The 14,729-nt window shown below is 40.4% G+C and overlaps 1 protein-coding gene across 4 annotated transcripts in view; it reads right to left on the reverse strand.

Annotated features, from left to right (window-relative positions):
• The window catches only part of RYR1 (ryanodine receptor 1), a 114,950-nt gene that overhangs the window by 37,610 nt on the left and 62,611 nt on the right, over positions 1-14,729 (reverse strand). For all 4 annotated transcript variants that reach the window (XM_075186856.1, XM_075186855.1, XM_075186854.1 and 1 more), the window contains 13 exons: positions 9,785-9,955; positions 8,989-9,048; positions 8,343-8,477; positions 8,115-8,227; positions 6,348-6,444; positions 5,862-5,968; positions 5,704-5,755; positions 5,346-5,414; positions 4,843-4,942; positions 4,640-4,719; positions 2,743-2,819; positions 2,455-2,528; positions 1,067-1,084 (listed from right to left, as the gene is read on the reverse strand). In XM_075186856.1, the coding sequence (XP_075042957.1) occupies positions 1,067-1,084; positions 2,455-2,528; positions 2,743-2,819; positions 4,640-4,719; positions 4,843-4,942; positions 5,346-5,414; positions 5,704-5,755; positions 5,862-5,968; positions 6,348-6,444; positions 8,115-8,227; positions 8,343-8,477; positions 8,989-9,048; positions 9,785-9,955 (1,153 nt within the window). The remainder of the gene's footprint in view (positions 1-1,066; positions 1,085-2,454; positions 2,529-2,742; positions 2,820-4,639; positions 4,720-4,842; positions 4,943-5,345; positions 5,415-5,703; positions 5,756-5,861; positions 5,969-6,347; positions 6,445-8,114; positions 8,228-8,342; positions 8,478-8,988; positions 9,049-9,784; positions 9,956-14,729) is intronic.

The raw sequence follows: 14,729 nt of genomic DNA on the forward strand, positions 1-14,729 counted from the left end.
AAGAGTGATCTAAATTGATATCACTGCCAGAGTTGAGAACTGGTTCATAGGTTTATGAATGTCTGAAATTCAATGTAAAATGAAATATGTCCCCTTGGAGGTCAGGTGTATGATTACTGTACTCTAGGTGAGATCCTACTAGTGATGTATAGAGTGGTATCTCTTGCTCTCAATGTATTGGAGAACTGGTAGATATTCCTTATCACTATACTCTAGGTGAGATACTACCAGTGATGTACAGCTAACGCTCTATGTCTTGGAGATCTAGGGCCTGATGCTAAATTGGACGTATGCCTGTTTGCGAGTGTACGTTCTGAAAATGTGCACTGCGCATGCCCACAAAGAGAGCACACGCATATACTGGTCTGCAGAGTGGTGCCCATCTGGCACTCGCTCCTCATTTCGACTAGACGGAAGGAGCAGTCTAACATTGGCCCTCGTACAGTAAGGGCGTTCACGCAGATGCGATTGAGGAAGACCAGCACGTAGACGCATCTACGTCTGTCATGAGCCGCATCTTTTGCACCTGTTGAGCATTGCTGAACATACACGCTGATGATGATAATGACAGTTGCCAGCACTAGTTAGCCGCTTCTGATTGGCTGATTGTGGATTTACCATATATCATAGAATGTTGGGGACATATTTTAAAAATATTTTTTTTGCCACTTACATTCTAATGCCAGATGGAATATTATATGCTGGATTATATCAATTTAATTAAATGTTGATGTTTTTTTTTGTGCTTATGACCTAGTTCTGTGTATGTGTTTGTGTGACATAATCCTGGCACATCTTGAGATGCCTACAACTCAGCCTATGGGCACGAATACACTATTTTTAGGGGCAGCTTTTTTTCCAGCTTACATTACGCCCAACATGCTTCCAACATAGCATCAGGTCCCTGAAGTGTATAACTGAATATTCTCATCAGATGTAGGTAGTAATCCATATGACAATAATTTTAATTTTTTTAAGGTGGGTTCAGTCAGCTCAGGGAAAAGGGGGGGCGACAGTGACTGGTTAGTAGAAGCATCGGTGGAGTGAGGTTTAAATGAACATTTACCCTGTTCACGGTTGATGACTGGGAACCAAGGAGGTCAGGGAATGAGAGAGGCAGGCAGGAAAAGGAGGGGGGCACAACCACATGTCAGGGAACAGGAAGGAAAATGTGAATATCATTATTTCAAACACATTAATCGGATGGCGTCAAAAATAAAACAACAGTCCCCATCCCAGTCCCCCAAAACAGAAACAGGTAGAGAAAGAGAAAAACATAGTTTGTACTATAAAACATATAATTATTTTCTGTGTGTTTAGAGATGATGTGATTAGAAGAGAGATGGAAAGGTTGGAAAAACAAAGGCCAGATATAGATGAAAACCACATTACAGAACATTACGCGTATAATGAAGCTTTTGATACAATAGTGGCTTATACAAGGAAATGGGTATACAGAAATAAATGGAACGAACCATCAGCTATAAACATACCAATTAAACATAAAAAGATATATTGTATATAAGAGGAACCAATAAAATTCATAAGTATGTATGTAAAAGTCCTGTGATCTTTTAAAAACTGAAAGCATTTAACTTAATTAGAACTGGATTAAGACCCCCAACGAGCCTTAGACAGGATACTGGTTTGGATCCCCTTCTACAGCATGGATCCGGGCCCCTCAGAGCTCACTGGGCCCATACGGGTGCCTAAGATGCCTAGTGGATTGTCCAACTCTGGACAATAAGACTATAATTATGGTGGGCACACTATTTATATGCACACCAGGGAGTAGATTTGCTGATGCTATCGTTCTAGAAAATGATAGCTATAATCTGTTACTATGGCAACGCCTCCGCTTTTCCTTTTTAGAAATTTTAGTAAATCTACCACTAAATGTCCGGACTATAAGACTACTGAAAAACACAGAACCTCTAGGAGCCTAAATTGGATTATTACAAAGGAAAATAGATGACAGTTACATGATATGTCCAATGTCTTTAATTCACTCATGGACAGGAATAGTAAATTTATATGTGTGGCTATTACAAGACAGGTTTTCACATTGGATTCACTTAATAATTTAGGTTACACTAACGTTATTGAATAAACATGCTCTATGCAGTGCTGCATTATATAGTTAACGCTCTCTCTCTGTCTATATATGTAGAATAATAACATTAGTAGGGTCAGACCACGAGTTGCCAAGTGAACAAGCACTTAAAATTACATTATTTCTATAATATTTTCTAAAATTGCAATTTTTATATAGTATTTACAGAATTTATACATTTCTAAAACTACATTATTGATATAATATTTCTAAATAGCCACATCTTGCTGTCTAGCAAGAAGCTACATTATATTGAAGCCATTTCTTAACGCCAAGTAATAGTTCTGGCGGAATTGTAATGCAAAACGGAATCCTCATGTCAGATTCCTGATATTACTCACTTGTCCCGTCCTCAGTCACCATGCCAAGTCCTTCTGCCTTATTCTGGCGCTCAAAGGCGTTCAGGTCCAAAACGCTGCTCAAAAAAAACATTGCACGGTTATCAAATCTAGATTAAACTGTTACTACAATCATGCAACAGATGGGTAGCTGTAGCAGGCTTCCTTAAAAATGAACATTTTTTCTAAATGCATTATAAAAGTCTCCGGAGATCATTAACCTTGAAATTAATTCAGCTATGAAACAATAGACATTTATCTTTGGCAAAGTATATCTAGAAGCGTCTTCACCTGCAGGTCTGCATTAAGGCCTGCACACTCTGGAAAAAGCCAACTTCCCTCTTGTCCTTTAGATAGTCCAGCATTTTCTGCAGAAGTAATGAAAAATGGGAAAAATAAGAACTTTAAAATCAGATTATTAAAACCCTGGTTGACAATCATCATTTGTCTACAAATGTCCATTAGTTATTTTACTTTATTTTATTTTTTTAATCTTGTGTTTTTCTGGAGAAACATATTTTTTGTTTCCCACTTTTTACATTTCTATTTTGCTATTTCTATTTATTTTGATATGTTTATCTCTGCCATCACAGACCTCTGGGTGTTTTTTTATGTTCAAAATATTACTGTAAGATTGTTTGACCTGGCAATAAATTTAAAAAAATATAATAAAATCAGATTATTTTCATATTTCACACCACTTTCTGTCCTGGAGCAACACAGTGTGATAGTGGTTAGCATTACTGGCTCCAAATACCGGGGTCATGAGTCCAGTTCCAACCACTGTCCTATTTGTGTGGAGTTTGCATGTTCTCCCTGTGTTTCTCAGGCAGCTCCAGTCCAAATACATACTGGTAAGTTAATTGGCTTCAGCCAAAACAGACCCTGCAGTAGTGTGTGCGTGTGCGTAAGGAAATTCAGATTTTACGATCCATTGGGCAGGGACTAATATAAATGATTACATATCCTCAATACAGCACGGTGTAATATGATTGGTGCTGTATATAAACAATAATATTGAGTTTAACTCATACTTGCCAACACTCCCTGAATGTCAGGGAGACTCCCTGAAATAGGGGTGATCTCCCTCACTCCCTGAAGAGTCTGGCATTCTCCCTGATGCTGAGCCAGTACAAGACGTGGTTGGCTTCGCCATCTGTGGCATGATGACACAGTTCAGAAATTGTGTCCTATGTCCATGTATTGATGACTATGGAGGTGGCCATTTTCATGGAGACCAAGATTTAATCAAAGACTGACAGGTAAGACAACATGACTTCAGTAATGGAGACAGAAATGTAAAAGACACTTCAGTCTCTAGAGATTCATTAGCTGCTTTTCTTTAACGCATAGTTGCCTACTCCTCCAGAATGTCCGGGAGACTCCTGCATTTCTGGGAGACCTCCCGGGAGAGCAGGGCAACCTCCTGGTTCTCAACCTCGCAGTAGATAAGTGGCAAGGGACGGGGCTTAATGACACAAATATCGTGTCATCTTAGTACCGCGAATCGTCAAGCCCCGACCTAAATGCCCACCTCCCCTGGGATCTCCCTGAAGCCAACGAGGAAAAGTTGGCAAGTATGGGTTAACTTCCGCACCAGCAACTTTACAATTAACGACACTTGTAAATAAGTGTTTACTATCCCCGATTCCAGACTACTACACTACCTCATAGGGGGGGGGGGATTCAATAAGCTGTAAAGTGTCTCCAGAATGTCTGTGAGACACTTTGCACCAGATATTTTTACCGTAATTGCCGGCAACGCGCGAAGCGGGATGTCCGTGTGCCACATCGCCGGCCATTGAATTCCCCCATAGTGTTTATTTCAATACTGTATAAAACTGAGTTGAATATTTTGAGAAACGCTTTATTTGGACTCATTTCGTATTTCAGGACAAACATTTGGGAGATCTTCTTTTCAGGTCTAAGTGGTACCGACTTACACATTCACAACATAGAAGAATATTGGATCTTAGCTGACTATCTCTCTTATAAGACAAATGTTAAGCACACACGTAACAGAATATTGGTTCCCATTAACAATATTGTTCATTACTGTCCACCTGGCGTCATCCTATATGAGAAGAAATGAAGCAGTAATTCAATTTCCAAAGCCTTGTAGGTCAGGCCCAAGTAAGCTGGGAACCTCTGTTCAATCCAAATAGACAGACATTTGCTGATACTTTACCTGCTGAACTTCACAGTTACCCCCATTAAGGATGGAAATTCCCAGCTTGAGGGTGGAGGAAACCATGGACCCTGGTTCACCTAAAAGACAGAATTGCTCATGAGTAGAGTAAAATGGAGACCTGAGCCAACACAGAAAAATATCCACTGGACTTGAAAGCCAGACCTAATTTTTATACAACTGTATGAATGTTCCTTTCTCACCTTTACATGCACTAATCATCTGCAAGACCATCTCAGCAGCTCCACGATTATGGAGACGTGACTGCTGGTACAATAACTTCTGCTTTTCCATCTCTTTCTCCTGCGGGCAGAGAAGACAATTGGTTCATAGGGATGTGGGAGAAGACAAACCTTATGACTTGGTGAATAACTTGTTTGTACAATTAGTTATTACAATGAGATTGAACGGCACCTGGTATCACAAGGTTGAGTCATCAAGACCTATAGTAAGCTTTAAAGAACGTATGCATTAAGCAATAGATTAAATCACTTATGACTGAGTTATCGGATAAAGTGGAAATGCTAACATTGATCTAGTAAGGTCTTTTTATAGCCATATCATGTCAAAAGTTGATAAAAACAAGAGAAGGGCATAAGAAACAGGAGGAGAATAACAACAGTGGGTGAAGCCTCAAAATATGCTGTACTTAGAAGGGTGGAAAGGAAGGACTGTGCCTAAAGGAATAGGACAGAGTAGAACCTACTTCAAATGTAAGTTCAACTTCTTCTTCTTCACCCTCGGAAGCTTCTCCTTCTTCCTCCATGTGACAACTCTGCGGGGATCAAGAAGATAATTATGATATAGAGATAGTCAAGTAATGAATATTAACACTATATCCTTGGTGAGACCTTACCACTAATGTATACAAGGATATCAATATCTTGCAGATCTTTAGGGTAGAACTGAACAGTGTACTCTAGACACTATCCTACCAGTACTATATAAAGTTATATAACTATCTCCAGGACCTCCGGGAGATCTGGTATATAGAAGGACCCCCTAAGTTCCTCAGCATATGTAATTTATCTTTCATATTTGATACATTGCATTGAATAACTTACCTTTGCCATGATATCCGCATATGCCATATATAAGTAGTCTTCATCCAGTTTACTGAAATGGAATGATTGTTGTCAGGAGTTTAGAATTTGGAATGTCTTCATTTCAATGAGAAAATAATGAGATGATATTCCGCTGGATGTCCTATAACGGCACTCACCTTTTCTCTGTCAAGGCGGTTCTACTGAAATGAAGGATTAGTTGGTGCAATGGGTCTGGCTTTTTCTCTTCTTCCTCTTCCTCTTCCTCTCCCATCTCACCGGATTTCTAAGGAATAAACAACCAAGATTTTCTATTACATAGTAAATTCCACCTATTTATCCATTGAATACTAACGATTTTCCGTGTCGATTTGCCTATCCTCATCTGCCCTGTACCAATATTCATAACAACTGGGAAAGTCTATAAACTATTTTCTCTGGCAGCTGCTGTCCTAGACGTACATTTGTTTTTTCGGGGTAACATGACAAAAGATAGAAATATATTAATTATTATGCATCGTTATCTCCAATGCCAACTGTTTAACATCAATATACCCATGATATATTGTGACAATCACATTGGCGCTATGTAACTAGTGATATCCTGTATTACATACTGCCTTTATTTTGATCAGTTTCTAAAGATTTATCTCTTTGTTACTCACAGCCAAGTCGTCGATCATCCTGTCTTCAAAGTCATGTTCCTCGCTCATTATCCAGGCGTGTTTGTATCCCTCCAGGAACATGTTACAAGCACGGTGCCTGTAAAGCAGTAACACGGATATGGCTTGTAGTTACCAATTTAACAAGGTGTCAAGTTAGAGTATAATAGTTTGTGATAAGTAGTGCAGTAATTAATAGCATTTCCTTTAGGTGCAAATTGACACTGAACTACAACCTATCAGTAGATATTTGTCTAATGCACATTATAATTTGGTGCAAATTGTTATTACAATGTTAGTAAATGAGCCCTAATTCTGGTTTATTTTGGACAAATGGAGTGATTCCGAGGACAAATGTTTTTTATTTATTTTTATTTTTGGTGGTGAGTGATTATATAACTTTTCACTTTACACATTACCTTTATCACAGTAACAATCTAGACCAGAATAAATACATACTGGTCTAACATTTGTGGACAAATATCATTAGGTAATTGAAATCAGCTTACTAGGCATAGTCCATACAACTAGGAAAAAACCCTAAGCATAACTATATCATAGAGACACTACTGTACTGACAAAACTGGTTTGCCTGTTTAAATTTTGAGTGTTTATTTTAGGTTGGAGGCCTGTACTATGGAGCTCCATCATAACTTCTGAATATGTGTGCCCCAGAAAAAATAACACTATAATGTATTGCTTCTGCTTGAGGTCCACAGCAATAATTGCCCTAGATCTCTACAAACCGAATGGCCGGGTACATCGTTCTTATCACATGTCATCATCATCATCACCATTTATTTATATAGCGCCACTGATTCCGCAGCGCTGTACAGAGAACTCACTCACATCAGTCGCTGCCCCATTGGAGCTTACAATCTAAATTCCCTAACACATACAAAGAGAGAGAGAAAGAGAGACTAGGGTCAATTTTCATAGCAGCCAATTAACCTATTAGTATGTTATTGGAGTGTGGGAGGAAACCGGAGCACCCGGAGGAAACCCACGCAAACACAGTGAGAACATACAAACTCCACACGGATAAGGCCATGGTCGGGAACTGAACTCATGACCCCAGCGCTGTGAGGCAGAAGTGCTAACCACTTAGCCACCGTGCTGCCCATATACATTTCATTAGTGCTCGTGGCCGTACTGTGCATTGTAATGGACCTCGTTGCAATGAGCTTATATGCAGATCTCGCATGCAATTATAACAGGGGAAAGAGGCCCTCATTACCTGCACAAAATTCACCTTTTTTTACGGCTGCACTGACTAAGAGCTTTGATATGGGCCTGCTGAATATAGTGGTATACTTGCTTGTTGTGACCAAGGGGTGTATATATACTAAACAGCGGGATTGAAAAAGTGGAGATATTGCCTATAGCAACCAGATTCTAGCTGTCATTTTGTACAATGTACTAAATATATGATCACTAGAATCTGATTGGTTGCTATAGGCAACATCGCCACTTTTTCAAACCCGCAGTTTAGTAAATCTAGCCCTAAGTGGAATAAAAAAAAATATAAGCTCAAAATGTTTCAGATATAGCTTCTATAAGTGTGTGAGTGATTGATGACTTGAGTAATACCTAATGCCTCAAGTGGTCTCAAAGAATCAAAGGTCATGGTTATTTTGTTAAGATTCAATCTGTCCTTAGGAAGTGGACATAAATAGTACTACAAAAGCACCTAATCCCGTTGGTATCTTATTACCTACCATCTGTTTATTATGTCGGGCAAACCAGGAGATTCATTTTTGTAGCACGCACCTGGGAAGGTTATACAATGGTGTCATCCGGAAACAAGCCACTACTGCTCGACGGCGTTGCTTGGAAAGGAGCTTGTGCCAAACAGCTTTCTTGGATTTAAAGGGGTGCTCCGTCTGGTGATACATGGGGGCGTTAGTCACAAGGCAGGAAGACCAAACAAAAACAGAATGAACAGAGGGTCAATGGGTCACTCGTCTAGCATTTTTACAGACCCTCAAAGCTACTCACCAGTTCCAGATGAAAGAGCACAGCAGACACCTCTTGCACGCGTTTCACGATCTTCTCTGGACTGTTGGAGTCCTCTGCTTTACCTGACATTTTATTATAAAGAGCCATCTGCCAGCGCATTGAGGAATTCTCACACTGAATTGGATGGAGAGATAGGATAAGAGATGTAAAGAGTAGGCAATTTCAGTCAGTCAGAAGACAACAAACAATGGAAGTGATGAAAGAGATGCAAAGAGAACATGAAGACTCACAATTGTTTTCTTGCATTTTGTGGATAGAAACATAAATATCTGGCATTTAATTGTGTCAGGAGAGTAAAATAATCTGCTATGGTGGGCTTTAACATGCATTAATACTGGTGAGGTCAAAGCAACAATAATTTGACCAATCCAGCATAAACAAATGAACACAAATATGCCACACACTGTACAATGCAATTTGTCAGTCACACTGCACAATTCGTGGCCAGCATACTGTCTGGTAGTTTTGCATAGGAATAACATTTATTTCATGTGAAGGCATTGGATATTGTTGTATACAAATCTCCTATATAACAGGGAAGAAGGAAATGAAAAGGTAATATGTATCCAACTATTATTATATATTCAATGGGGTCCTGTAATACTACATGTCACCATGTACCAACCTTGCCCTGCAGATGGAGATTATCCTGCAGGAATTCTCTGACTTCTTCATCAGTATCTTTCTGTAGAACAATAACAGAATACAGTTGATGAGTTCTAACAATGTATTAAGCTGGCTGAGATTCATTATTATTATCCTTTATTTGTTAGGCACCACAAGAGTTCTGCAGCGCCATACACAGCACAAATAAGTAGACTATACAGGGTGAAACAGGACTGAACAATAAACAAAAAATACCAATACTTCAGAAACTCCAAGCAGGCTAATGCAGTAAAGACAGAGCAGAAGTACAGGTACGGAGACTGGAGGGAAGAGGGCCCTGCTCATACGAGCTTACATCCTAAGGGAGGGTAAACAAGACAGGCACAAAGGGGAGCCAGTTGAAGCATGGGGGAGAGAAAACAGGGCCGGCAGGAGAGAGGGGAGAGCGAGCGGAGGAGATGAGGGGGTTAGGTGGATGGTTGGTAGGCTTTGAGGAACAGGTGAGTTTTAAGTGCCCGTTTGAAGGAGCACAGATTAGGAGAGAGACGGATGGAGTGAGGAAGAAGTCTTGGATTCTGGAGTGGGAAGAGGTGATCAGAGTGGAGGAGAGGCGACGGTCATTGGCCGAGCGCAGGGAGCGGGCAGGAGTGTGAATGGAGAGGAGGTTAGAGATATAGGGGCAGTAGACTGGGAGATAGCCTTGTAAGTCCACTGCCCCCTAAGTAATTCATCACTCGGATCAAGTGCCGGATGAGAATAGTGTGAAATATTTTTATTTACTGGTATGGGAAGCTGTCCAAGCAAATTACACTCACCAGTGCATAGCGTGTCTTGGCCAGCGTAATCAGCTCCTGGTCAGTGGGTGAACACATGTTCAGTCCAATCGGAAGCATCTTCTTCAGAGTAGCCACAATGAGCGAAGTTTGTACAGAGTAACGGTCCCCGCGGCGTTGCTTCTTCGTGCGCTCCTGGTCAGAGCCACCAGACTAAAGGGGGTAAAGGAAATTTAAATTGTCTAAACTTAGAGTAAAAAAAAACGCATTCTCTGGACAGACATGGTGCATGCAACTCAGCTATGTTGATTTCTCCAGCGGTGAACCTGAGGGAATCATCAATTGTCTTAACGTATCACCAACCAACACAGGCATCAGTCCACTCTGCAACCAGCCATCAGCCAGAACTTGCCAAGTGTATGTTCAGCTAATGTCAGCAAATACTCCGACTAAACAATTTCTGCCAAGTTCCAGCCAATATCAGAGCCCGCCAAGCAACACCCCATGATACCCAATCTACATGGGTATTCTGCAGTACATGGAACATGATAAAATACAAGACATATAGGCCTGTACATGAAATGTAACCTTCCAGAAAATAAATGTATATTTATTTATTAACTTAATTCCCGGCCCCAGTAAGATGATAGCCCCTCTTGTATCAATAATGCCATCATAATTAGTTTACAGGGGATGTGTTATGTCTTAGAAATTGACCATGACATTTTAGAACATCACATGACAATCTGTGAATTTCTCGTGTAGTAATCACTTGGGTGAAGACTCGCTCTTATATCATGTTCTTGTTGATAGATTAGTGATACCAATACTTGGAATATATATAGTTTCAACATTTAGTGTACAGGCAACAAATGAAGCAACACATATAGGGCCTAAGTCATTAAGGAACGTATCTCCCGGTTTTGTGCGTATCGTTCGCCAAAATTATTCTGCCCGTGCTCAGAACCCGATGATACGCAACAGAACGCAGCCACGTCAAAGTCAGCCTTAAGCGCCATCCACACTTACTACAACCTATGATTTCGGGGAGTGAACAGAGTGGGGAATGGACGGATACACGTAGGCAATGTACATTAAGGTTAACGTCAGGTTCAGACGCACGCAGAAGTATGCTGGCTTTCTGATGTGTCTCTTGCCCCAGGTAGAGGTCTAGTCTAAGTCATGAGTCCTAGCAATGTCAGTATCATATGCATGCTATAACATGTGTTTTCAATCAGGAACAACTGTAAAAATGTCTGTTAAAATTATATATATGTATATATATTTTTTTTTTTTTTCTATACGTACTTTTGATATTTTATATTACACATAGGCATTGTCCTGCAGTGTCTGGTCTAGTAGAGCAGAGTAAACCTACACCCATTGTCATCACCACACGTATCTTGAGGTCCGTTCCTTTTTGACTTCGGAAGTATGCAGAGCCAAGTTATGTGCAGTTTAAAACAAACGCACGATGCGCTCAGTATGCGTTAATGCCTTAATGACTCAGGCCCAAAATGTATACTGGGTATTTAACTTACAAAACCAACACTGACCCATTGAAAAGTAATGGATGGTGTTTTACTAGTTGACAAAATAAAACATAGAACAAACACATGTTACAGCTTGACCAGATGGAAATGAAACTGAGACGACATATTTTAGTTGCAATCCTAATAGATATTAATTTGAGATCGAAATACAGATGCACAGATGTGGGTGAGTAGATATGGGTACAAAAGCTATGGAGGAGGAAAACAAGTTATATGGATATGAAGGACCTACAGATTGTGGATGTAGACGAAGATGTAAATATACATGGATGCAGAGGAGGACAAACATTTATGGATATAGGAGGACATAAGGAGACAAAGATTTGGACGTAGAGGAGGACATAAAGAATGTGAATGTGGAAGTGGACATAAGTTGCATAATTATGCAGGAGGACACCCAGGCATGGGTGTGTAGGTCAAGATACAATGTAAAGTAACAAATAAATATAAATGACATAGTTGCAAACACTTTAAAGTATATATGTATCTATATATATATATATATATATATATATATATATATATATATATATATATATATATATATATATGTCATGTTAATGTGGACCTTGATACACCACAAGCCCCACTATTAAATGTTTTAGTTTGTTTTTTTCGTTAAAATGTCATCTTTGGCCTTTCAAACACTCCCTTTTCAGTAAATGTGAAGTTATAAAGTTAACACAATCATGATAGATAGTGAAGACTGTATCCAATATACAGAACTAGAGGAATTGTTCTGTTCAGATGGTCAATGAAGAAGGATATGAAGATGCAAGGATAAACGTTAACATATATGGAGAAAGAAGAGAACCTGAAGATGTATAAATGAAGGGCAGGATGTGAAGATACATGACTGAAGAGGAGGGCATGAAGATACATGGATTAAGAGGAGAACATGAAGATACACGGATGAAGAGGAGAGCATGAAGATACATGGATTAAGAGGAGAACATGAAGATACACGGCTGAAGAGGAGGACATGAAGATACACGGATTAAGGGGAGAACATGAAGATACACGGATGAAGAGGAGAGCATGAAGATACACGGATGAAGAGGAGAGCATGAAGATACACGGATGAAGAGTAGAGCATGAAGATACACAGATGAAGAGGAGAGCATGAAGATACACAGATGAAGAGGAGAGCATGAAGATACACAGATGAAGAGGAGGGCATGAAGATACACGGATGAAGAGGAGGCTATGAAAATACACGGATGAAGAGGAGAGCAAGAAGATACACGGATGAAGAGGAGGGCATGAAGATACACGGATGAAGAGTAGGACATGACGATACACGGATGAAGAGGAGGGCATGAAGGTACACGGCTGAAGAGGAGGGCATGAAGATACATGGCTGAAGAGGAGGACATGAAGATACATCGCTGAAGACGAGGGTATGAAGATACACGGATGAAGAGGAGAGCAGGAAGATGCACAGCTGAAGTGTAGGGCATGAAGGTACACGGCTGAAGTGGAGGGCATGAAGGTACACGGCTGAAGTGGAGGGCACGAAGGTACACGGCTGAAGAGGAGGGCATGAAGGTACACGGCTGAAGTGGAGGGCATGAAGGTACACGGCTGAAGTGGAGGGCACGAAGGTACACGGCTGAAGAGGAGGGCATGAAGATACACGGCTGAAGTGGAGGGCATGAAGGTACTTGGATGAAAAGGAGGGCATGAAGATACAAGGATGAAGAGGAGGGCATGAAGGTACACGGCTGAAGAGGTGGGCATGAAGGTACTTGGATGAAGAGGAGGGCATGAAGATACACGGCTGAAGAGGAGGACATGAAGACACATGGATGAAGAGGAGGGCATGAAGGTACACGGCTGAAAAGGAGAGCATGAAGATACACGGCTGAAGAGGAGGACATGAAGATACATGGCTGAAGAGGAGGACATGAAGACACATGGATGAAGAGGAGGGCTTGAAGGTACATGGATGAAGAGGAGGGCATGAAGGTACACGGCTGAAAAGGAGGGCATGAAGATACACGGCTGAAGAGGAGGGCATGAAGGTACACGGAAGAAGAGGAGGGCATGAAGGTACACAGATAATGAAGAGGACATGTAGATACATAGAAGAGGAGGAGGACATGTAGGTGCATGGATGAAGAGAAGGTCATGAAGACGCACACAGGAAGAGAAGGACATAAAATATGTATATTATAGAGTAAATATAGAAGAATACATTAGCATTTTTGGATACAGCAGAACATACATATAGATGGGTGACCTAATGATTTGCAGCTTTGGAGAAGGACCTATGTATGGAAGGGAAGGTAGATATAACATTGCACAGATTTGGAATATGTTACATAAAATTGACTGCAGAGAAGAATATAAAATTGAACATATAGGGCTTGATTCAGAGTGGAACTCAAGCGTAAGAGTAACTTGCGACTGGAAAAGTCACACACAAGAGCATACATATGTTCGCCGTATTGCATACGTATGCAGCCAGATCTGAATGAGTAGCAGACGTGTCCACTTGACAATACACCCCTCAGACAGCTACGTCCAACTTGTCAACATGTACAAAGATCTTTTATTTTATAGGTTACGAACGCAATTGCTATGAAGCACCATTAAAGCTTGAATAACCTAGCTAATACAGCAGGACAATGACATGTATCAATATTTTTTTTATGTTTGCTACAACTTGCTTGGAAAATCCTAATCTATGGCTGAGCGACTACTAAAGTCTCAATATGTATTGCAAATTTTTCGCAAACCTCTAATTACAAGCTAGTTTGGGTGGCATCATTCTAATCCCCTCCTTTCACCTGTCCCCGACCACCCACAAATAAAACACTTTTCCATTACTTCCCAGTCTAAGTCCGTACGCAATTGGTCAAACTGCTTGAACACAGCCTTACTGTACTTTGCGTATGTTAGAACACCCCTTCCCTGTTAAAAAAAAGTCGCAGGTCTGAATAGCCGCAGATGAGTATGTTTACTGTTTGAGGATGCACAGTGCAAAAACCCCTCAAAAATATGCTAAGCAAACGGGTGTACGTCCCACTCTCAACCAGGCCCATAATGCATGAAGAACGATGGCCATGACTGAGTCTCTAATGAAAACATGTCCAAGGTTTTAATGATGTGTCAGTGTTGAGAAGTACGTTAAGGACAGTTGGATTTTGTAAAAGACGTATAGATGACTGAACAAGAGAAAACACATTGGAGGTAAAGGACAAGATGTTCCAATTATGCATAAGGTGTTATGAAGAAGCAGGAATGTACAGATAGCAAATGCTTTTGGAGGTGGAGGTGAAAATGAATATCCAACGACATGGATGAGCACGGGCAAAACTGACTTAGACAATATCCTGCTGGAAATAAACTATAAACACAAACCAGATCCATAGGGAATCATCCTATTCACCATCTTGTACTTACTTCAACATCACATCACATAAACTGCA

Source organism: Mixophyes fleayi, chromosome 9, assembly GCF_038048845.1.
Source record: "Mixophyes fleayi isolate aMixFle1 chromosome 9, aMixFle1.hap1, whole genome shotgun sequence".
NCBI lineage: Eukaryota > Metazoa > Chordata > Amphibia > Anura > Limnodynastidae > Mixophyes > Mixophyes fleayi.